This window comes from Oryctolagus cuniculus, chromosome 2, assembly GCF_964237555.1.
Source record: "Oryctolagus cuniculus chromosome 2, mOryCun1.1, whole genome shotgun sequence".
Taxonomy (NCBI): domain Eukaryota; kingdom Metazoa; phylum Chordata; class Mammalia; order Lagomorpha; family Leporidae; genus Oryctolagus; species Oryctolagus cuniculus.
In genome coordinates this window covers 51,529,097-51,552,176 of record NC_091433.1, presented here as the reverse complement: position 1 = coordinate 51,552,176, position 23,080 = coordinate 51,529,097, and the positions used below count along the sequence as shown (strand labels likewise).

The 23,080-nt window shown below is 45.4% G+C and overlaps 2 protein-coding genes across 10 annotated transcripts in view; one reads left to right on the top strand and one right to left on the bottom strand.

The window, feature by feature from the left end:
• The window catches only part of CBR4 (carbonyl reductase 4), a 70,899-nt gene extending 47,962 nt beyond the window's left edge, over positions 1-22,937 (top strand). Inside the window, exons 5-6 of one of the 2 annotated variants that reach the window (XM_070068283.1) lie at positions 12,128-12,323; positions 17,138-22,937. In XM_070068283.1, the coding sequence (XP_069924384.1) occupies positions 12,128-12,276 (149 nt within the window). In that variant the 3' untranslated portion in view covers positions 12,277-12,323; positions 17,138-22,937. Of the gene's footprint in view, positions 1-12,127 lie in introns of both variants that reach the window. The other variant, XM_051842570.2, reaches the window with a different exon arrangement.
• The window catches only part of PALLD (palladin, cytoskeletal associated protein), a 455,211-nt gene that overhangs the window by 5,702 nt on the left and 426,429 nt on the right, over positions 1-23,080 (bottom strand). For all 8 annotated transcript variants that reach the window (XM_008249670.4, XM_008249661.4, XM_002709467.5 and 5 more), the window contains 4 exons: positions 18,896-19,045; positions 9,732-9,826; positions 7,124-7,256; positions 1,948-2,155 (listed from right to left, as the gene is read on the bottom strand). In XM_008249670.4, coding sequence (XP_008247892.3) covers positions 1,948-2,155; positions 7,124-7,256; positions 9,732-9,826; positions 18,896-19,045 — 586 coding nt within the window. The remainder of the gene's footprint in view (positions 1-1,947; positions 2,156-7,123; positions 7,257-9,731; positions 9,827-18,895; positions 19,046-23,080) is intronic.

Genomic DNA, 23,080 nt, shown 5'->3' with positions numbered 1-23,080 from the left:
ATGTGCCATCCTGAAGCACTGCTAGACAGGGTGCTGTCCTGCAGAGCCTCACACACACTTCAGTCCTTAATAAAACGCTCTGAGGCACGAGGGCTGCCATTCTGCATGTGGAGAAACAGATTTGTCATGTATCTGCCAGAGGTCGTGCAGCTAGTAACAGAGGCATGCGCTGGCCTGCAGCTGCCATCTACACTGAAGGTCTTCCTGAGCCCTGCCGTCTCCTGACAGAAGTGCTCGTGGAGGCACGCCGAGATGCCCGTGTCGCTCGGACCCTCAAGTGGCAGTCTTGAAGGACAGATGTGATCAAAGGACACATTTAATAGAGGAAAAAGAGTTTGTCTATGGTATTCCAGGAATATGGAATGCATCCCACAAAATGTAAAAGCATGCCTGACGTGCAGCTTCACAAGCCGCATACGGGCCACATTGTTGTTTGAAAATATCTTGGTGCCGTGATCAGAATCATCATCCAAGATTGTAGGCAGGGCCCTCTGGGTTTACTTCTCGCTGTCCTAGTACATGAAGGAGCTCAGTGGCTCACGGTGTGTGTGCAAGCATGCTGGGGGAGAGCAGACCCTGTGGAGCCTTACCCTCCCTCTGCTGGCTAACGGCACCCTGGGCAAGTCGGAGATGGCTTGCTCTGATGGTCTCATGGGGCCACAGGGAGGACAGAGATGTATACGAATGCTTTGCAAATAAGGACTCCAGAAATCAGGATGATGCTATGTTTCTTTTTAAAAAGGGATCAGATAATCAGAATTTTTACTCGGGCCTAACTCCTGAAGATAGTATAAACTTTTCCTTGTATGTTTTTCCTTTTAGGCTTCTCAGAGGGCAAGACTTCATGTAATAACACTTTCATGAAATCTACCCCCACAATAATCAGTTAGAAAGCAAACCTGAAATTGATTTGATTATGAAAGAAATATGACTATATTAAAAATTTTGGATTTGGGGGCCAGCTTTGTGGTGTAGAAGGTTAAGCCTCTGCCTGCAGTGTTGGCACTCCATATGGGCACTGGCAAGTCTCAGCTGTTCCACCTTTGATCCTGCTCTCTTCTGATGAGCATGGGAGAGCAATGGAAGATGACCCAAGTGCTTGGCCCTTGCACCCATGTGGGAGACCTGGAAGAAGCTCCTGGCTTTGGCCTGGCCCAGTCCTGGCCATTGCAGCCATTTGGGGAGTGAAACAGCAGATGGAAGATACTTCTCTCTGCCTTTCAAATAAATCAACCTTTAAAAAATTGTTTTTGGATTTTGGGGCTAGCACTGTGGCACAACAGGCTAACCCACTACCTGCTATGTTGGCATCCCATACTGGAATGCCAGTTTGAGTCCCTGCTGCTCTGCGTGTGATCCAGCTCCCTTCTAATGCACCTGGGAAGGCAGCAGAAGATGGCCCAAGTGATTGGTCCTTCTGCCACCCAGATGGGAGACCCAGATGGAGTTCCTGGCTCCTGGCTATGATCTGACCCAGCTTCAGCTGTTGCAGCATTTGGGGACTGGATCGAGAGGCTGGAAGATTTCTTTCTCCATCTCTCTCGTCACTCTTGCCTTTCAAATAAATATTTTAAAAATACTTTTGAATTCAGACCACTGCACATGTTACAGCTATTTATGTATGAACAACTTGATGTGCAGCAACGGCTGTAATCAGGGAGCCCTGCTGCTGTCAGTATGTCCCTACATACCACGAGAAGTGGAAGGACGCCGGAAAGCTGCTCAACTCCTTTCCTCACTTGGCCAGGTTGGTGGAAGAAAGGAAAGATTAATAATGGCTACACTGAAGGCAGGACAATTAATGTGTCTGATTTGCCAAGTCTTATGTCTTCACTGGCTATTTTGACAATAGAACCTGTTGTTTTTTCAACAGCTTGATTTACATCCCATGTTGGTTAATACAGAGTGAGTTTCTGTTCCGAAGTCTGCAGAGACAGAGAAGCCTACCGGCAACCACAAGCTCCAGGCTGAAGGAGTTCTGTCCTGCCCGGTTGGTGGCTATACACGTGTAGATGCCGGCATCTCCCGACGTGACTGGCTCTATGATCAGAGAGTGCACCCCGTTCTCTCGCACAAGCATCTTGTGAGCACTGTCGGGACGTATTGGCTTTCCGTCGAGTTGCCAGCTTAGGTCTGGAGTTGGCAGCCCACTGACCTAAGGCAGAAGGGAGATCCATGTCAATGTCCCTGATACTAGAACAGAGTACAGGCACCAGACAAAAATTCCTCCTTTGCCAAGTCCAGAGATGGCATTTTAGAATCTGCTGCTGTTAACTGTTTTGCTTAAAACCTTGCCATGGCTTCCTAATCCTTTCTAAACAGAGCAAGCCAGAGGCAGCAAAATGGGGATGAATGAAAATTCTATCAGCCTTTTATCTCACCCAGCGTTATAACGATTCCTGGGATGATGTCAGCACTGGGCTGTGAGGTCTTTGTGAAAAGGATGTCCAACCATAGTCACAATCGCAGACCCTCAGCTGGCATTTCTGTGCTGCAGAGTGTCTCATCAAGGAGTGGCCATTGCTATGGAGACATCGGTTACTGCATCCATCAGCACAGAGGGTTATTATTATTTTATAATCCTTGAAATGCAGTAAGAGCAGCAATATGAAATTACCCAGAAAGCATCTCAGCAAATTAGCATCACAATGGAAACATCATAAAACCTTGAAACCATAACAGTTGTGTTGACCAGAGATCAGATAAAAGCACATTTAATTGCTAATAGCCCATTGTGCTGTGAAGGGTAGGGATGGTTGCCATCTGCCAGCTTTTTAGATTTGCCCTTGATTCTGAATGTGAGAAAAGCACATGAACAAAGGCCTGTTTACCCAGTCCCCCCACCCCAACTTTACGAGTGGAAGATGATCTACAGAAAGATGTCAGGCTATGAAGCAATTCAAGAACTAGCTTTGCCAAAATTAGCCAGAGAACTCAAACATTCCATTCCTGCTGTGATACTTACTCAGTTCTACCAGCAACAAAATGCCTCCCTACACACAGTAGCAGAAGTCAGGAGGAGTTAAAGTCAATTTATATCACTGGTTAAAGGGAGGTGAGATCGTAGAAACAGCCAGCTTGGGCTCTGAGACAGGCTGCCTGTTCCCACACTGTCGCCACGCCCTCCCCCTCCCACACACTGCGCCTGCCTGGCCTGGAGGTCACAGTGTGGCTGGGAGGAAGGGGGAGTGGACCCTGGGTCAGGTCACCGTCCTCAGGTCCAGTGTGAACAGCTGGTGCTGTAGTAGACGCGGAGGTGGCAGAGCAGGGCATCCCTGTTACCAGAGAGGCGGGCATCGCTTATCGCCCCTGCGATTTAGTACCAAATGAAGGGTAGCCAGCAGCCAGGAATGTACCTTGGGGCTTAGAAGGAAGAGAGCCAGCTGTTGCTGTAGTGTTTGGCTAATTTTCAAGAATTTTTTTTGGGGGGGGTGGTGCGGTGCTGGTGTTGTGCCGCAGCTGGTGAAGCCACCACTGCCAGCATCTCACGTGGGCACCGGTTTGAGTGCCAGCTGCTCTGCTTCCCATCCAGCTCCTTGCTAGTGCACCTGGGCAAGCAGTGGAAGACGGCCCAAGTCCTTGGACCCCTGCACTCACATGGGAGACCCCAGAAGAAGCTTCTGGCTCTTGGCTTCAGATCAGCCTAGTTCCAGCTTTGACAACTATCTGAGGAGTGAACCAATGGATGGAAGATATCTCTGTCTCTCCCTCTCTGTAAACTCTGCTTTTCAAATAAGTAAATAAATCTTTAATTTTTTTTTGAATCTCAAAGCTTAAATATACTGTTGATTTCTTCCTGAAGCAGGTAATATTGTGTTTTTGGGGCAGGATTTTTCTTTTTTTAAAGATTTATTTATTTATTTGAAAGAGTTAAACAGAGAAGGAGAGGCAGAGCGAGAGAGAGCGAGAGAGGTCTTCCATCCACTGGTTCACTCCCCAATTGGCTGCAATGGCTGCAGCTGCGCCTATCTGGAGCCCGGAGCCAGGAGCTTCCTCTGGGTCTTCCCATGTGGGTGCAGGGGCCCAAGGACTTGGGCCATCCTCTACTGCTTTCCCAGGCCATAGCAGAGAGTGGGATGGGAAATGGAGCAGCTGGGACTCGAACCGGCGCCCACGTGGGATGCCAGCACTGTAGGCATCGGCTTTACCTGCTATGCCACAGCACTGGCCCCAGGTCAGGATTTTTCATAGGATTTTCTTAATTTGGGTCGGATTATCATAATGAAATCAACAAGAAAACATTAAGTTTTTGCTTCCAATATTGAGAAAGGCAAGCATTTCAAGGACAGCTATGTCACTGTACAGTGGAATAAAGTACTATTCTTAAATATGATAAAACATGAGATAATAGTATAGTGGCTCTCTACCATCACTTAGATCCACTCTTTCATTTTTTTTACATTTAAAATAAACCCCAAGGGGCAGGCATTTGGTGTAGTGGTTAAGACACTGCTTGGGATGCTGGCATGCCATACTGGAGCGCTCCCTGCTAATGCACTCCCCGGGAAGCAGCGGTGCTCAAGCATTTGGGTTCCTGCCAGCTGCATGGAGACCTGGATTAAGTTCCAGGTTCCTGGCTTCAGGTAGACCCAGAGTTGGCTGTTGTAGGCATCTGGGGAGTGAACTAGCAGATGGAAGATCTCTCTACCTTGCAAATAAAATAAAAGTTTTAATAAACTACAGACTTGTAATTTTATTGCTATATAGCTCAGTATACATTTAAAAAAATACAGATTTTCTTATATAAACACAATTCCATTTTTACATGTGAAATAAATATCTTGGCATCATCTGATTATCTAAAATAAAATGTCTCCAGCTGACTCAAAATGTCATCTTACAGGTGGTCTGTATAATTTATTTTTTTTGACAGGCAGAGTGGACAATGAGAGAGACAGACAGAAAGGTCTTCCTTTTTCCGTTGGTTCACCCCCCAGTGGCCGCTGCGGCCAGCGCACTGCACTGATCCGAAGCCAGGAGCCAGGTGCTTCCACATGGTCTCCCATGGGGTGCAGGCCCCAAGGACTTGGGCCATCCTCCACTGCACTCCTGGGCCACAGCAGAGAGCTGGCCTGGAAGAGGAGCAACTGGGACAGTACCGGTGCCCCAACCGGGACTAGAACCTGGGGTGCTGGTGCCGCAGGCAGAGGATTAGCCTAGTGAGCCGCAGCGCCGGCCTGTCTGTATAATTTCTAATAAAATTTATTTTTAATTGACATGTCAGTTTATATTTGTACATGATGTTTTCAAATATGTGTAAGTTGTAGAATGGCTACATTGAGCTGATTAACATTTGCATTACCTCATATACTTATTCTTGTGAGAACACTTACAGTCTGTTCTCCGAGGACCTCCGAGTGTACAAGCACACGGTGCTACACTGTGGCCACCGTGCTGTACAGTAGATATGCTGAACTTCCTCTTCTTGCCTAACTAGCACTTTGTGTTCATTGACCAGTGTCTCTTCTTTCCCCTGGTGACCACCATTCCACTGTCTGCTTCTATGAGTTCAACTTTTTCAGATTCCACATATAAGTGAGACCATTGCATTATTTATCTTTCTGTGCCTAGATTATTTCATTTAGCATCATGTCTCTCTAGGTGTGGGGAGCAACTCGGACTAGACTGTTACTGGAATTAAGACTTATTCTATGCATCTGCTCTCCCACAATATGGCGCTGAGAAGGGAGTAACAACTTCTACGCAGCTGCCTCTCGCCAACTTGAGTGATGACCTGCAGGAGCTGATCCTGCTCCTGATTGGAGGAGAGCAGCGTACTCGGCGTGTGGGTAGCAGAGTTGGGATTGGTGGAAGAGGACTATAAAGGAGGAGAGAGACAACATGCACCAGGAACACCTGAGGAACACCTGAGCAGCCCCCGAGAGAGCCGGCTGGCGGTGTGCCGCTCCCCTGCGGAAGTGGGGAAAGTGGCAGGGGGAGCCGCCCTTCCACGGAGGTGGAAGGGTCGGTAGCCAACCCGGGAAGAACCAGCAGAAAACCCGGGGAGGGCTGAGCAGACAAAAGAACAGTGCAGGGTCCTGTGTCGTTCCTCCACGAAGAGGGGGAGCGACATCTAGGTTCATGTATGTTGTCCCAGGGTTCCTTTCTTTTTAGGGCTGTATTGTATTCTATTGTGTGTTATCTGTCATCTATTAATACATTGATGGACAAATCTTGGCTATTGTGAATAACGTTGCAAAAGAACATGAGAATGCAAATATATCTTTGACTTTCATTCCCTTTTCTTTGGATAAACACCCAGCAGTGGGATTGCTGGATCATATGGTAGTTCTCTGAATTCTTAATTAGGCTGAAAATGTAATACATAGAAACTCAAAATTGCCTACTTATACTTTAAAAAGAATTATTCTAGGAAAGAAAATATTTTTGTTAAGAATATATTCATTCTTTGTATATATTTCTAGAAGTTCATGTCGACTTTTTAAAAAACAAAGACTCAAATCCTCTAAGCAGCATTCTGCAATTCCACAGTGAACCAGCAGAGGGAGGCCAAATTATTTTTTAGAAACCTTATCCGTACTTTAGGATTGAAACTTCCATCAGTAAGTAGTGAGGCAAAACTCAGACAAATTCTCAGAGCCTTGGTTCTGAAACATTTTTGGCCTCACACTCCTTTGAAAATTTGATGAAAACTGTGTCACGCAATTTTGCATATAATTTCAGAGCTCACACAGCTAATGAAGCCTGCTCACCCAGGGACCCTGGGTTAAGGACATCCTGCCGCAAGACAGGTGGAAGGATGTCACTTAAAATTAGGAAATGAGAGGAATAAGAGAGTATATGGGGGGGGGGAATACAACCTTTCTATGGAAAAAGCATAGAGATCAACCAAGGATTAGGACATACAGCAGGTTCATTACATGTATCATTTCAATGTGGAATGCATAAGGAATAAACAAAACCTCCCAGTGAGTTCCTGGAGTATAGTGTATTAGAGAACGTGCTTTATACAAATTTTTAGAAAGGCATTAGGGACAACTGTATGTAAACATCTGATATGTTTCTTCTTAATGTTTCACATAATTTCTCCAAAAGGAACTAGAGTGACGGCGGTGAGAGGAGAGGTGAGGTGACAGGTGTGCAGGCAGCAGCACACTCTTACCTTGCAATCCATTCTGCAGAGTTTTCCTTCTTGAACAGTCAGGTCTCCAGGAGCCTGCAAGAAATGAGGTCTGAAGAATCGCTCCTGAATTGGCTCATTTTCATCTCCGCTGTCCCTGGATCTAGAGCGAGGCCTTGAAACAAGAGAGATGATAGTTATTTCCGGGGCTGGCGTGGTGGCACGGTGGGTTAACGCCCTGGCCTAAAGCACAGGCATCCCATATGGGCGCCAGTTCTAGTCCTGGCTGCTCCTCTTCCAATCCAGCTCTCTGTTATGGCCTGAGAAAGCAGCAGAAGATGGCCCAAGTGCTTGGGCCCCTTCACCCACGAGGGAGACCTGGAAAAAGTTCCTGGCTCCTGGCTTCAGATCAGCGCAGCTCCAGCTGTTGTGGCCATCTGGGGAGTGAACCAGCAGATGGAAGACCTCTCTCTCTGTCTCTACTTCTCTCTGTAACTCTTTCAAATAAATAAATTAATTAATTAAAAAAAAGATAGTTATTTCCAGGCTCTGAGCCATCCCTTTTCTTATAAAATATAGGGTATAAACATGAGAGAACTTAATAAAGTTCATGGAAAATAGAACTAAAACGTGTTTATTTTGGCACAATTTTGAAATCTATGCATAGTTTTTTCATAATACACAGTATTCATAAACATTTTAAAGACCATTTATATTATTTTTTGCACCAAAATAAGTTTGTCTTGAAACCACATGGACCATGAGGTTTTTGAATAATTTCCTTATCTGGTATCTACCCTCAAGATTGACATAAAATTAGAAGAGCAAAATCCTAACAGTCTGCTAACTACAGGCTAATATAAAAGGACAAATGGGAAAAAAAAAGGTAGCACCTATTAACATTTGTTTCTTAAATATTTTTAGTTTTATGAGTAGTAGCAACTGTTGCTCATTATTTATTAGAAGATCTTTAGTTTCAGAAGAAATTACTAATAACTTTCCATTGTGATTTTAATTTTGTAGGAAGTTAAAAGATTTTATTTTATACAACTTTAATATATTTCTAATCAAAATTTCTTTTTATATTAAACAGGCAAATAACTTTTTTAGACAGGTTTTCTTTTGCATTAGTTATCCATGTACATAAAGCATTACTTTTTGCTTTAAAATAAGACTATGCAAATCTTTGATTTTGTGCATCTCTCCCATTTTTATATTGCCAGAGGAGCCTTTAAGAGGAATAAATTTAAAATAATTGCAAGGAATACTTAAGAGATCAAGATGTGGAATATAAATTCCGGCAGTAATCACTAGAAGATAAGTTTAAAAGCACGTAACTAGAAAACGACTGGAACAAGTGAAAGATTAATGTAGTAGTTTAATAATAATAAACACAGTTTTCCCCTCTCCAAGAACAGATTTAATTTATGAGAAAAATGCTCCCTAAGTACCCACTGAAACGTGGAAAAACTGAAATGTACTGAAGACCACAAGAAAAGCAGAAGAGACTAACCCAAGATTGGATCGAATACTAAATGTGTGTTGTGTTTCCAGCCAGAGATACAGGCCTAGGGTCCGGTGAACAGATACTGCCACACCACAGTTGTGCACCTGTTGAGGTGCCAGGGTTAGCTTCCAGTGAGAACAAAGGCTCTGTGCACCTGCTCGCACAGGCGGAGGAAGCACCATGTCCTCCATGCTCAGTTTTCCTGCTTAGCCTTTGCGCCTAAGGAAGTATGTGCTTTCTTCACCAAAGGTGTCTGCACTGGTGGCCTGGGTGTGCTTCAGTCAGGACTATTTGAGGGTATTCTGGCTATAGCTAAATGGGAACCCAGTGTTCTTTTTTAACTACAAATATTTGTAACCTACTAAGAAGCGGTCCCCTTTGTCTATCCCTGTTTACCGTTATTCCATGAGCATTCTTGTACAGACCCAGGGCTATTAGAAACAAAAGTATACTCTACTGTTAGCAGACATTTGAACATTTAAAATAGGACAAATCTCACAAGATTTATGGTCTAGGGGCTGGAGCTGTGGCACAGTGGGTTAAGACGATGCCTCTGATTCTAGGATACCATACGGACACGGGTTGGAGTCCTGGCTGCTCCACTTCCCATCCAGCTCCCTGTTAATGTGCCTGGGAAAGCAGTGGAGGATGGCCCAAGTGCTTGAGCCCCTGTTACCCATGGGAGGCCCCTTGGGATTCCAGGCTCCTGGCTTCAGTATGGCCCAGCTCCGACCATTGTGGATATTTGGGGAGTGAACCAGCAGATGAAAGATCTCCATCTCTGCCTCTCTCTAACTCTGCCTTTGAAATAAATAAATCTTAAAAAAAAATTGACTAGTATTTCTATGCCATAGTCAGCAGTGGCTGAGTCTTCTTCATACAGAAAATGTGCCCTGGGTAGCGCTAATGCTGGGTGATCTGAAGGGGCGTAAGCACACAGGGACATCCTTTGTTCCTTTCCCCTTTGATATGAACTGCAGAGGAGTATAACCATCAAGGAGCCACACATTCTAAGTTCCTATTCACATTCCGACTTCTAAATTACACTTGCTTTTGTGGTTGTACTACTGTTCTAGTGGTAATAAATAATTAGTGAAATGATGAAACCACAGGACCCACTGTGGGGAGGGGCAGCTGGCTTACCTTCTGACGTGAGGATGGCCTGAGGGAGAGCGAGGGCTGCGGCCTCTTTGGTTGACAGCCTGGACCATTAGCCGTCCAGTACAACTGATACGGCCCTGGGGAAGACATCAGGAGGAGAGGTTATTAACCGTGGAGAAGTATCAGCCAGCGAGCACTGTCGTGTCCATCGGCCATTTGCCTCCAGGTATTATTTCATAACAAACCAACGTGCCGCTGGCAGCAACGCCAACCCTTCACAGAAAGGCCTTTTCCCTGGTGTCCACAGGATAGGGTCTAAAGTGACAGCCCTCCAGTGAACTTTTGTCCACTAAGGTCTCTCTTACATGTGAACTTGCTGAAAAATATGGTGGGACGATCTAACGTTTTTCTTGTGATGAGTTTATTTTCATGGTCAAAGGTCTACTGGTCTTTCCAATTCTGAAATCAGAGCTAGATGACTTGAGTTTTCTGTCAGATCTTTTTAGTGCTTGCTACATGGTGGGGGCAGCCCTTCCCCTAACATACAAGGAGGGAAATGCCGGCATGATAAAATGTGCACCCTTGAGACAAATGCGGGGGACAAGGCGAGCATCATGACCACATGGTGCCATGTGCTCACCAAATGAATGCATCTGAGATTTCAAAACCAGAAGCAGCTAAATATCCACAAGTGTGGGTCCTACAGTAAGGACCTAATGGGAAGATGTTTCTCATCTCTTAACTTTGCCAGCTGACAGTTTGAGAAACACCGTTATGCAGATGGACAAGCTAACTAGGAGATCAGATGACATGGATCAGCCACCGTTGTTACTTTGGCTTTTGTTTCAGCTCCTGCTCTTACTACTTCTTCTCTGTAGCAGAGCACCAAAATAGATGATTTTTCTCCCCTACTTTCTCCTTTCCTCCCCTGAAGAATGAGCAGATGTACTCCAAAATTCTGATGCTGACCAAAAAGTTAACAGCGAGAGAGGAAAAGCGAGAAGCAGGTTTCTCAGGAGTGATTCACCCCAGTGAATTCTGCCCTAGGGCTGGAGAGCAGTCTACATGTGCACTTTGGGATCCTGCCATTGGCTCCCATGTGGCTTGCAAGTTTGCCAGTGTAGACAGGGAGCAGAAGCAGAGGTGTCAGCAGGTTTCAAAAGCCGCTTACCAGCTGCGAGTGGGCGAAGCAGGGATGGGGCTGAGTGGAGGGCACTTGTGCGAGAACCAAGAGACAAAAACCTCGCAGCAGGATTTGGTGAAGGGCAGGAATCCAGCCCCAAAGCCCGCCAGGGCGCTCCAGGTCTCTCGGACCAGGACTGCACAGGACTCTGTCCACTCAGAAGAACAAAGGCACACAGGAGCAAAATGGGGACAGAAGACTTGTCACCAAAAGGAAAGGTGGTCGCAAAGCAACCAACTCATCTTGTGTCAGTAGGGGTGTGACTCCCTCTAGCTGTCACAACATTCACTATTGAAGTCACAGTGAAAACCCGGCTTTGCTGAAGACTCGGGGACAGATGAAGTGTGTGTAGAATGGCGAAGGAGATGCAATAGTAGGACACTATTTGTCACCTAGCTTGATTGTATCAGAAGCTGGGGACACATGATACAGATTTTCTCATGCTGAGCTTTTGCCAGATGGGACATGCCCTAAACCAACTTGAAATCTAAAAATTACTCTGTCACCCCTCCAAATCTGTACTTGTTATAGAAAACCTAGCTATGACTTGCTTAAAAGAGCCCTATTAAGAATTACCCAGTTGATTCATCCTGCTAGAGGTTTTAACGAACACACGAATCTCAGGACTCCTCTTGGAGGTTAAGGGCAAAGAAGTTCAGTTGTACTGATAAAATGCTGCATACGACTTCCGTATTATCCTCTCTGCTACCTTAGCGTTACAGTGTATGTAATTTGAATTTATCCTTCCTGGTGGTATGAAACACAGATGATCAGCAGGACAGGTTAGTATTAACTAATCACTTATGTGGTTAGAAAAAGATGTAAGTACTTGTTCAATTCAAACTTTTTTTAAAAGATTTATTTATTTATTTGAAAGAGTTACACAGAGAGAGGAAAGGCAGAGTGGGGGGGGGGGTCTTCCATCTGATGGTTCACTCCCCAATTGGCCGCAATGGCCAGAGTTGCACTGATCCGAAGTCAGGAGCTAGGAGCTTCTTCCGGGTCTCCCATGTGGGTGCAGGGGCCCAACCACTTGGGCCATCTTCTACTGCTTTCTCAGGCCATAGCAGAGAGCTGGATTGGAAGTGGAGCAGCTGGGTCTCGAACCGGCACCCATATGGGCGCTTCAGGCCAGGGCATTAACCTACTGCACCACAGCGCTGGCCCCTATTCAAACTTTTAAACCTGACTTTGGGCAAGCAGATGTGGGTTGCTAAAAGGAGTCCTCTAACTGGGGTTTTTGACTTCTCCCCAGCACCCCTAAATGCTACCACCTGCTATGGCGCCATAACTGTCAGCTGGAACGGGATGTCAGTGATGCCCATTGCTGGGTTCCCGGGAGCCAGTTCTGTGCTGCTGTGCGTCTGGGAGCCGCCGGGTACACACAGGCCTGCATCAGGATGATCTCGAGGTGCCCCTGCAGCTTGACTGGCCCCAGGGAATGTTTCCAGGTGAGTATATTACATTTGAGGCATGCTCTCCACTCCCCATTTGTAGTCCTTTTAGCCAGTGTCTCCTCTGCCCCTCAGGCTCTCACTGCTGGGGTCCGTCACAGGCACCTTCGCGCACTCAGCAGCTCTGCAGTCAGGCTGTCCCTAACAGTGACCTGAGGCAGGGAGCGTGACCTCTCCAAGTTTCCTCATCAATACAAGCCTCGAGATCTTAGGAAGATTACATGGGTTAATGCATGTAAAGTACTTGGCGATGTGTTTGCCACAGGGTAAAATGCTCAAAATATTAACCACAGCACTGGATACAGGTAGAATTATAACAGCAAGCTGAATATGAGGCATGCCTTAGAACTGTTTTGTTAAATACAATGATACCTTATTTTTCATATTTCTTTTTCTTGGTATGAGAATGTAATTTACTTTGAAGGCAAAGCAGTATTTGTAGCATGAGACACATGCTCTGTGGAAAGCACATCAACCCCTCTAACTTCTGCTGATGCCTGGATGGTGCTAGGTACACGGCGGCATTCAGTGTCTTGTGACAGATGCCCTACTCGGCTCCAACCACTGGACTCTGCTCAGGATAGACCCCAGCAAAGTTGGGTACACGGGCTGGCATTTGACTCTGGAGGGATTTCACATTTCTATGCTGTTTTCACTGCAGCTGCTTAGAACCATAAATACAAATATTGCCACAGAATATTTCATTAACCTCCCAAGTTAGTATGTTACCTTTTGTTCTCTTTCTACTCCTACACCAACCTTCACTTCTGAACATGAAGGGGGAAGGTATGATCTTAGTTTGGTGAATTCTGAGATATCTGGTAAATATATAATAATACAGACCTGGAGCACTTAGAAAGCATCCAAACTAAGAATTTATATAGAGGGGCTGGCGCTGTGGCGTAGTGGGTGAAGCTGCTGCTGCCTGCAGTGCTGGCATCCCATATAGGTTCAGGTCCCGGCTGCTCCATTTCCAATCCAGCTCTCTGCTATGGCCTGGGAAAACAGTAGAAGATGGCCCAAGTCCTTGGGCCCCTGCACCTGTGTGGGAGACCTGGAGGAAGCTCCTGGCTCCTGGCTTCAGATTGGCCCAGCTCCAGCAGTTGTGGCCATTTGGAGAGTGAACCAGGGATGGAAGACCTCTCTCTTATCTTTGCCTTTGCCTCTCTTTAACTCTGCCTTTCAAAGAAATAAATAAAGCTTTAAAAAAAGAATTCATATGTAATTTTGACATTTCATTTTTTAAAAAAATAAAAAGGACTTAAGTATTTTTGAAACGATGTCTCCAATGTACACAATAGAAAGTTCAGGTTTTTAAGTCTGAACCTCTTATTTATGAGAAAGAACATACAGAATTAGTGCTAAATAATTGTAATCATTGTATTACGCCAGTTAACCTTAGCAGTCATCATAATTAGCAGTATTCCGGGGGCATTTGCTTTATTGATTTTCTCATTCCTGTCTGTTTCATTATAAACACATGAACTAACAAGGGAAGTGAATGTTGGAAGTGAAGCTTTGGTGAGCCAGGAGACCATATGACGATGCTACAACAAAGCACAATCAGCAGTCTAACGCTTTGTATTTAACTCAGCTGTTACTTTTCTATGCCAAACAAATCGAGAGTTAAATTTAAAGCTAACAGTACAAATAAGAAGTTGAATCCTTTAAAGTGATTCTGTATAAAACATGCAGCTTGTAAAGATTATTTGCTGCCTCTGAAAGGCCAATTATTTATGTAATATGAAAATAACATTTATATTTCACAGTTTATGAAATTTAACTTGTGGCACACAGGTCTTTATAAATGCTTGCCCCATGTATACATAATGCAATTTGAGCAAACATCAAACTGCAAAACAGCCATTCCAGACTCCAAGTGCAACACAAGTAACTTAGCAACACAACCAAATAGAGTAAAACATTCGTGTTTAGATTCAGTTGTCTCTTAAAGATAGGATTAGAGTCTAAAATAAACGGCCTGAGCGATTCTCATTTTGGCATAATGTCTGCTGCAACGCTGAGCAATCACTCTCCATCACGCCGGACCCTGGGACTGCCTCGGTCTCTCCTGAATTCCCGAGCTGCGCCCGCCGCAGAGGACGCGCAGCCCTGGGGATGTGGAGAGTCGAGTGTCCCACCCCAAGTGGAACTTCAATGTCGTCAACGATATCTAATGTGTTTCTGATTCCCAGAAGATTAGCCCAGGTGGGAAAAGATCATATTCTACAAAATACTCTGCTGCACTTGAGACTTTTCCCTTTCCCACTCCTCGCCCTCCCCGGCGGCCTCTGTCATTAATTTCCACTGCTCGGGAAAGCTCCGCCGCCTGTGTTTCATTACTGAACGCATTTTTCCACTTGAGCCTTTTCCTTTCTCTTGGTCATTTCACATGATGTAGGCTACAGCTGTATTACAAGAAAAATAGATGTTGCTGTCTCCCTTGCAAGCCCAAGTGTGCTTTAAATCTGAAAAAAAAATTTAAGGTAACTAAAGGACATCAAGGAAGCAGAAAGTCAAGTTCAGTTTTCTGTCAACCACTCTTTATACTTTGGGGATTAATATATATCTTCAAAGATTCAGTTTTTTACGTTGACATTTATTTTTTTCCAGTGCCTACTTATGACAGGCCTCTTTCAAATCATGCTTTAGTTCACAGACTACAAGAATAACAAAATACCAAATACAGGCTGAACCTCCCTAACCCAAACTTTGTGTGTGTTGACATGATGCCCCCAAAGTTTTGCATTTGGGGAGCGTTTTGGATTCCAGATATTTGGATTGGGGATGCTCAGCCAGGTAAAGTGTACGCAGACATTTCAATAACCAAAAACCTCCAAAATGGTTAACACTTCGGTTCCTGGGCATTTTGGATAAGGGATACTCAACCTGATGTAGTAATGTTACAAGGCTGGGGTTATGACTGGGGTGTTCATTTTTACAATGGCATTTATACAACAACACATCAGAATCCATGCCAAGTGTTAGAAAAATGGCCTGCCACTTGTCATGGTCTGAACACCACATTGTTTTGCTGATGACCAGTGAAGCCCATGCCAGTTTCTAGGCGATGACTCACAAAGCCTCCGTGTGGCCTATTTGCATGCACCTGCTCCTGAAGACTCCAGGAGAGGAAGGCAGCAGTTCTGCACTTGGAATTAAAGCCAGCCAGGCGACATGCTCAGACACTTGGGACAGCACCGACTACCAGATTTCATAAACATTACAGCGTCTCTCCCACAAGCTTCAGTGAGCAGACACAGCCACACGGCTGCTTTAAGGCCCCAGTGTCCCCTCTTCGGACAGAGTCCCCAGATGCTCTTCATGGGTGTTTCCTCTCCTTTTACCTGTCTTGGATTATTCAGGTGGAAAATTGGACTTTTAGCCCCACCTCTTCATTAAAATACCAGCTGTATCAACTCAACTTTCCAGAGAGCTGCAATTCTAGGTTTGGGGGCTGGTCCAGGTAGTGTGGCCGTGGGGCTTCCACCCCAGTGGGGATGGGCTGCACTGTTAGCACAACTGGGCTTTGGGCTACCTGCTGTGAATGGGACCACTTCTCCTTTCTTTGTCTTATCTCCAAAGAGTAGAAGCAAAGAACCAGAGAGGGTGGACCCCAGGCCTTAGCTGGGGATCTGGGAAGGCAGCAGAGTTACTGGAGCCTGCAGTGAGGCAGTGAGTGCCCTATTCTGGGACTTGTGTTGCACGTGAGGCTGCTGAGAGCAAGCGTGGCTGCCCAGCTCCACGTGTCGCCGGTGTCAGCTGTGCTGAGGGCATGGCCAGGTCTCCCCGCTCCAAGCCCGCAGCTGTGGCAGCTGTGGCAGAGTCACATCTGCTGCCTAACTCCTGTCCCTAGAGGGTGATAAGAAGGGAAAGCCAGGAGGTCAGGAGAGCACGCAGCAGCACGCTGCCGAGCAGAGATGCCACCCCGTGGACTTGCTGCCTCTGTCAGCGCCGTGGGAGTCGGAACCTAGGAACAGCCGAACCTTGGCATCCTGGCTCCGCAGGCTGCTGCCAAGCGCTAGCACTGCCAAGCAGGGTCATGGGAGCCTCTGCGGGAGAACGCTGACAATAGCCAGCACGTCTGGAAAGCACACTCCACGCCAGGTTGGTAAACGTAGGATTTCATTCCAATCCCCAGTTTTCAGAACAGGAAGTAGGCCACAGAGGGGTCAAGTGACTTAGTACAGGCCACACAGGAAATGAGTGGCTGAGCCTGACCCTCAGCGGGGATTCGCCTGATGCCAAAGCCCATTGCCACCCGCAAGCCACAGCGTATCTTCAGTGTTGCCCCGCAGCCCAGTCTGTCTGGTGTCATTGCTCTCTTAGATTTCTTTCCCTTCCTCCTTTCCAATGTTTACAGAGAAATTTTTTATGGAGGGCTTGGGGGTCAGAGTACATTGGCTTATTTTAAATCTGCCTATGTGATCTGACACGGAACCATCCAAGGGGCATCTTCAGCAGGCTTCCTTTTATCATCTGGTGACTTCATGATAGTTTGTCAAGAGTTAGGAGACGCCGGCCCTTCGAGGCTGTTCTGCTGCCTTGAACTCTGCACAAAGTCACTGGCCACGGCACTGAGTCCTTCCCCATAGAACTTTTCCACATGTACAAGTACATTAGCGTAATTTGAGGCAGACTAAAACCAGACTCAGAATTGCAGTTTTGCATTTTCGTTCTTTTGTTCCGCAAAATGGCTTACGCCAGTAACAATTTACAACATGCTGGGAAAAATGCCTTGAAATTAATAACAGGATGCCAGTCCTGGCAAGTGCCTGAGGAACACTGATAATTCTGTCCCCATAACTTAGCCCAGCCTTTCCAGCGGAAAAGAGGAATAAAGCACTGAACACGAAGAATGAGATCTGAATGTTGTTGTGTTTTCCACCATTTGGTTAACAAGCAGAAAACAGGAAATTGAAACATGTTAATAGTCAAGGAGATCGTGAAAATATAAGGAAAAAAAAAAGGCAAGTTCTACCTTTGTTGCCACACACACAGGAAAACCATGAGCATAAATAAGCATTAAAATGCAACTTTTGAATAGAGGTTGTGATTGAGACTATTTTTCAGGGTGATGCTTTTGTATTTCTTGATTAAAAAGTTATAACCCCAAGAAGGTACACTGATATGGAGACTTCTACTGACAGGGCAGAGTGTGCTGTGCTCACACCGCCTCATTAGTTGGATAATTGGAGTCTCATTCTAATCCGAGTATCACTGCATAAAAATATCCTGCCGTGATGATGGGCTATCATAACCAGATAAATCCTGTACAGCCATTTAAAAGGTCTGTAAGTGTGGTCAAAATTATTTCATCATTTTCTAACACTTCATATCTTTTTGAAAGAAATAATGGAATAGATACAAATAAGTCAGGGGCCGGTGCTGTGGTGTAGTAGGTAAAGCCGCCACCTGCAGCGCCAGCATCCCATATAGGAACTGGTTTGAGTCCCGGCTGCTCCACTTCTGATCCAGCTCTCTGCTATGGCCTGGGAAAGCAGTGGAAGATGGCCCAAGCCCTTGGGCTCCTGACCCCACATCGGAAACCTGGAGGAAGTTCTTGGCTCCTGGCATCAGACTGGCATAGCTCTGGCCATTGCAGCCAACTGGGGGTAAACCAGCTGATGGAAGACTCTCTCTCTCTCTCTCTCTGCCTGTCCTTCTCCCTGTGTAATTCTGACTTTTAAGTAAATAAACAAGACTATCAGAGATTTTAAAAAATCTTCCAGGAAATCGTCATTAATTTTACAATACAATAAAATTGTTCATTTTAGCTTCCTTTTTGTTTATTTTCTGCAGGCTTAGTAAAATTAAAGTTACTATCATGCTGTTAAGGTACAAAATCACTTCTTTCCCACTTTTGTGCCCCCTGTACCTATATAAAGCCTAAACCAAGATACTGGATAACAAAGAATTTGCAGGCGTGTGCTGAGAATGTGATACTCAGCCACCTTCTATTGAATTCTAGGAAAATAGTTGATTTTTTGACCTTACATCTACGGGCTAATACAAGATAAAACTTTTTTTTGGAAACAACTCTGAATGCTGTCCACAGGCAATATAAAAATTATCATTTGTACTTACATATTAGCTAAATTCCATTTGTGTGTTTCTTCTGTATATATTTCACTTTCTGGAGTTAGTCTAATGCAGCTTCACATGCCACTCACTCTGGATCTGTTTTCCCTCCTTTATTTCCTACACAGAACCTAATCTGTTCTCAGATCACTGTATTGCTGCCTCTGCTTACTGGCTTATTTTCGACTTTGGGACTTGGCCCTGTCTACCACCGCAGCTCCTCCCCCCACAGGAGGCGTTCACACAGTACTGCCTTAATGATACCTGTGGACAGGCGATCTTCTGCACCAGTCACTGCTGTTGAAACATGGGGTGGACTAAGTCAATACACATGAAGCAGAAGTTTCTATCCCCTGAAACCAAGCTGAACGCAGCTCCCTAAGTCACAGAGGTGGAACGTCCCATTTTCATTCAACAGTTCCTCTGGCCACGCAAATCCCTGTAAGCGCTAGACCAGGAACTCAGCCCAGACCTCTCGGCTTGCATACCTGAGCGTTTGCAGCCATGATGGTGTAATTGCCGTCATCGTCCAGGGTGGAGGCCGAGGTGTGGAGAGAGCAGGTCCCGTCGAGATCTCTCTGAATGGTGTAGTGATCACTCTTGGGCGAGATCTGCTTCCCATCTTTAAACCAATAGATCTGTCAAGGCAAACACAGATTACAGGCTGTCACAGAGTAAAAACTGTGTCGTCTCATCCTACTGGGAGGACTGGTAAGTATTACATGTGTGATCTGTGGAGCTGAGCTGAGCTCTCATGTTAAAATGTTAAGTTGAAGGAACACTTATCTAGGAAACTGACTTCTGAGCAAAAAATAAATAATAAAAATTGGTAACAAGTTCAACTTTAATTTAGCTAAAAATTATATATTCCTTTTAAAAATGTATATGGGAAAATGGAAACCTGTTGAAGTCAAATGGACACTATGAGAAACGGTGACTTGATCAGCATAGCCCTGACTGTTAATGAACAACTTAATACATTATCCCTCTTAGTAAAAAAAAAAAAAAAATATATATATATATATATATATGGGAGCTGGTGCTGTGGTGTAGCTGGGTAAAACTGCCACCTGCAGTGCAGGTATCCCATATGGGTGCTGGCTCAAGTCCCACTTGAGCCACTTGCTCCACTTCTGATCCAGCTCTCTGCTATGGCCTGGGAAAACAGAAGATGGCCCAAGTCTTTGGGCCCTTGCACGCATGTGGGAGACCCAGAAGAAGTTCCCAGAACAGCTCCAGCTGTTGCGGGCAATTGGGAAGTGAACCATCGGATGGAAGACCTCTCTCTCTCTCTCTCTCTCTCTCTCTCTCTCTCTGCCTCCCCTCTCTGTAACTCTGCTTTTCAAATAAATAAATCTTAAAAAAAGAAATTTATATGAAAAGCATATATCCTCATTTTGTAAAGATACAGAAGTTATACTTTATGTATTATTTAATGAAGGGATTTATATTGAATTTTGGCAGTGATTGTTTCTGTGAGGTGGCATTACAGGCAGTTTTCTTTTTTGCTATTTTTTTCTCTCAAAAGCACTGGCAATGAATATGTGCTGCTTGTAAAGTCAAGGTACAAAGGTTGTTTTAGAGAGCAAAAACAGACCTCAAACTCTCACCACTCCACTGAAATGTTAGACAAATACGAGTGGGAGGTAGGGAAGGGAGGCCACAGCTGAGAGCTGGTGACGGGAGGAACTCTACTGCTTTAATTCCGGGCCAAGACACATTTGATCCAAAGGCTGAAAGCCTGTCAGATTTCCCATTAGAGAAAGAAAACAGAAGTACTGGAAAGTACAGCAGTTCTCAGATACATAACTTAGGATGATAGAAAAAGTTAAGTGAAAATAAAGGAAATTATGTTAAAACACAGAAGTATTGGAAAGTAGAATTTTACATATATTAGCTGAATTCATAGAAAATTAAAGTGAAAAATGAAGTAAATCTTAATTTAAAAATTTAAGTGGTCAACCTATTCTATAAATCCCCTTTCTTTCCCTTCCCTTTAAATAAAACTACCAGTTCATAAATATCCGACCTTTTTTTTATTTTAAGATTTATTTGAAAGAGTTAGAGAGAAGGAGAGGGAGGGAGGGTGGAAGAGAGAGAGAGAGTGAGCGAGCGAGTGCGATCGAGAGAGATCAATCCATCTTCCATCTACTGGTTCACTCCCCAGATGGCCACATCAGCTGGAGGTGGGCCAGCTGGCAGCCAGGAGCTTCTTCTGGGTCTCCCACGTGGGTGCAGGGGCCCAAGCACTGAGCCACCTTCCGCTGCTTTCCCAGGCCATTAGCAGGGAGCTGGATTGGAAGCGGAGCAGCAGGGACTCGAACACAGGTGGAAGCTTAACACACTATATATACCCTTTTATTTCCTTTCCTTTTTTTTTTTTTTTTTAAGTATTTATGAGAGAGAGTGAGTGAGTGAGTACACGGAGCATGAACACGAGTGTCCCCCATCCACTGGTTCAGCCTTCACACGCTCAAACCGGGGTGCACCAGGAGCTGAGAACTCAGTCTGGGGCTCCCCCATGACGGCAGGGACCCAGCTACTTGAGCTATCACTGCTGCCTCCCGGGGTGTGCTTTAGCAGGAAGCTTGCCTCAGAAGCACAGCTGGGACTTGAACCTAGTCATTCAGAAATGAGATACAGGTTTCTGAAGCAGGGTCTTAACTGCTATGCCAAATGCTCGCCCCATTACCATGTTGGATGCAGGATGTGAAGTTCACAGTTACAGATGGGCCTGGCATGGTGAATTACAGTGCCAGCAGCCCTGCCCTCATTGAGATGTTGAACCAATGCTGTGTCAATCCTCCTTTTCATCTACTTTTTTTTTTTTTAAGGCTTTATTTATTTATTTGAGAGGTAGAGTTACAGACAGAGAAAGGGAGAAACAGAAAGGTCTTCCATCTGCTAACTCACTCCCCAAATGGCTGCCATGGCTGGAGCTACCAGACCGAAGCCAAGAGCCAGGAGCTTTCCCTGAGTCTCCTGTGAGTCTCCCATTCATGTAACTCTGGTTAAGGGACTCTTTTCAATTGCTGCCCTATCCCCAGTGCCTGAAACTGAATCCTAGTGCCCCACAGCACCGGAAGCTTGGCTTATTCATTCTCAACAGTATGCCCCCTCCCACCTCCCTTTGCAAATACAGAAAGCTTGGTTTTGTAGATTAAAGATTCAAAATTTTGGGGGCTGGCATTGTGGTGTGGCAGGTGAGGATGCCACCTGTGACCCCAGCATCGCATATGGGCACTGGTTCATGTCCCGGCTCTTCTACTTCTGATCCAGCTCCCTGCTAAAGGCCTAGGAAAGCAATGGAACATGGCCCAAGCGAATGGGCCCCTGAACCATGTGGGAGACCCAGATGAAGCTCCTGGCCCCAGGTTTCAGCCTGGCCCAGCCCTGGCCATTGCAGCCATCTTGGGGATAAGCCAGTGGATGGAAGATACCTCTCTCTCTCTACCTCTCCAAAATTGACTTTCAAATAAATAAATAAATAAATCTTAAAATACATAAATAAGGAACTGGGGATCATGCTTTCCCATTTCTCTCATTGGCCATGACCTGGACCAAATTCTCAAAAAAAAAAAATTGAAGTTTTGATGATGACTGCTTCTCTGCATCCCTTCTGAGTGGGTACAGAATACTGGGTTCATATTCAAGTCTGGCCACTCACCAGCTCTCTGACCTTGGGAAAGCTAATTAATCTCATAGAGCTCAACTTAGCCATTTTTAATTTGGGAGTAACCATGATTAGTAAATGATTCAGGTGTTTGGAAATCTCAGTTATTCAATTGATGTTACTAAGGGCCCATCCCCCTCCCATCGCATCCTTTAAACCCAAACTCCACTCCCCTTACACGCCACCTTTTTAAAGGCAATCCTGAACTTCAAACATTTTACATTGTGGGTATTGAGAAATACCCAGAATCTTCCTTATACCACATATGCTGTATTTTTTTTTAAGGTTTATTTATTTGAAAGGGACACACAGAGACAGACAGATAGTGAGGTGGAGAGAGAAAGAGAGAGGGAGAGAGGGGAGTGAGTGAGGAGGAGAGAGGTATCAAGGACTTTATGTGCTTGGAACAAGACACCCTCCCACCCCGTCTTCTCAGCAGAGCAGTAAGCACCCAAGCCGCCCAGGCAGCTGTCTCCCTCTGCTCCGCCTTGGTGTCCATGTGCAGTCTCTGGGGCCTGGACGGCTTTGCTGGCCAGCAGTCAGTCCTGAGGCAGGTAGAGTGGCCCACATACTAGACACCTGGGCTTCGATGGGTGGGTCTCAGGGAGTCTGCTCCACCCCCAGCGCTGCTCCCAGCTCCTGCACTTCCAATCCAGTTCCCTGCTAATGGCCTGGGAAAAGCAGCAGAAGGTATCCCAAGTACCTGGACCCCTGCCACCCATGTGAGACCTGGATGGAGTTCTAGGCTTTGGCCTGGTCCAGCCCCAGCTTTGTGGCCATTTGAGGAGTGAACCAGCAGATGGAAGATCTCTGTCTCTCCCTCTTTTTCTGTAATTGTTTCAAATAAATAAATAATTTTTTTTTTTTTTTTTAAATCTGTCTTATTTTCGATCTGCTGGTTTACTTCCTTAATGCCCAGAACTAGGGCTAGGCCAGGCTGAAGCCAAGATCCAGGAACTCCATCTGGGTTTCCTACTAGGGTAGCAGAAATTTAAGTACC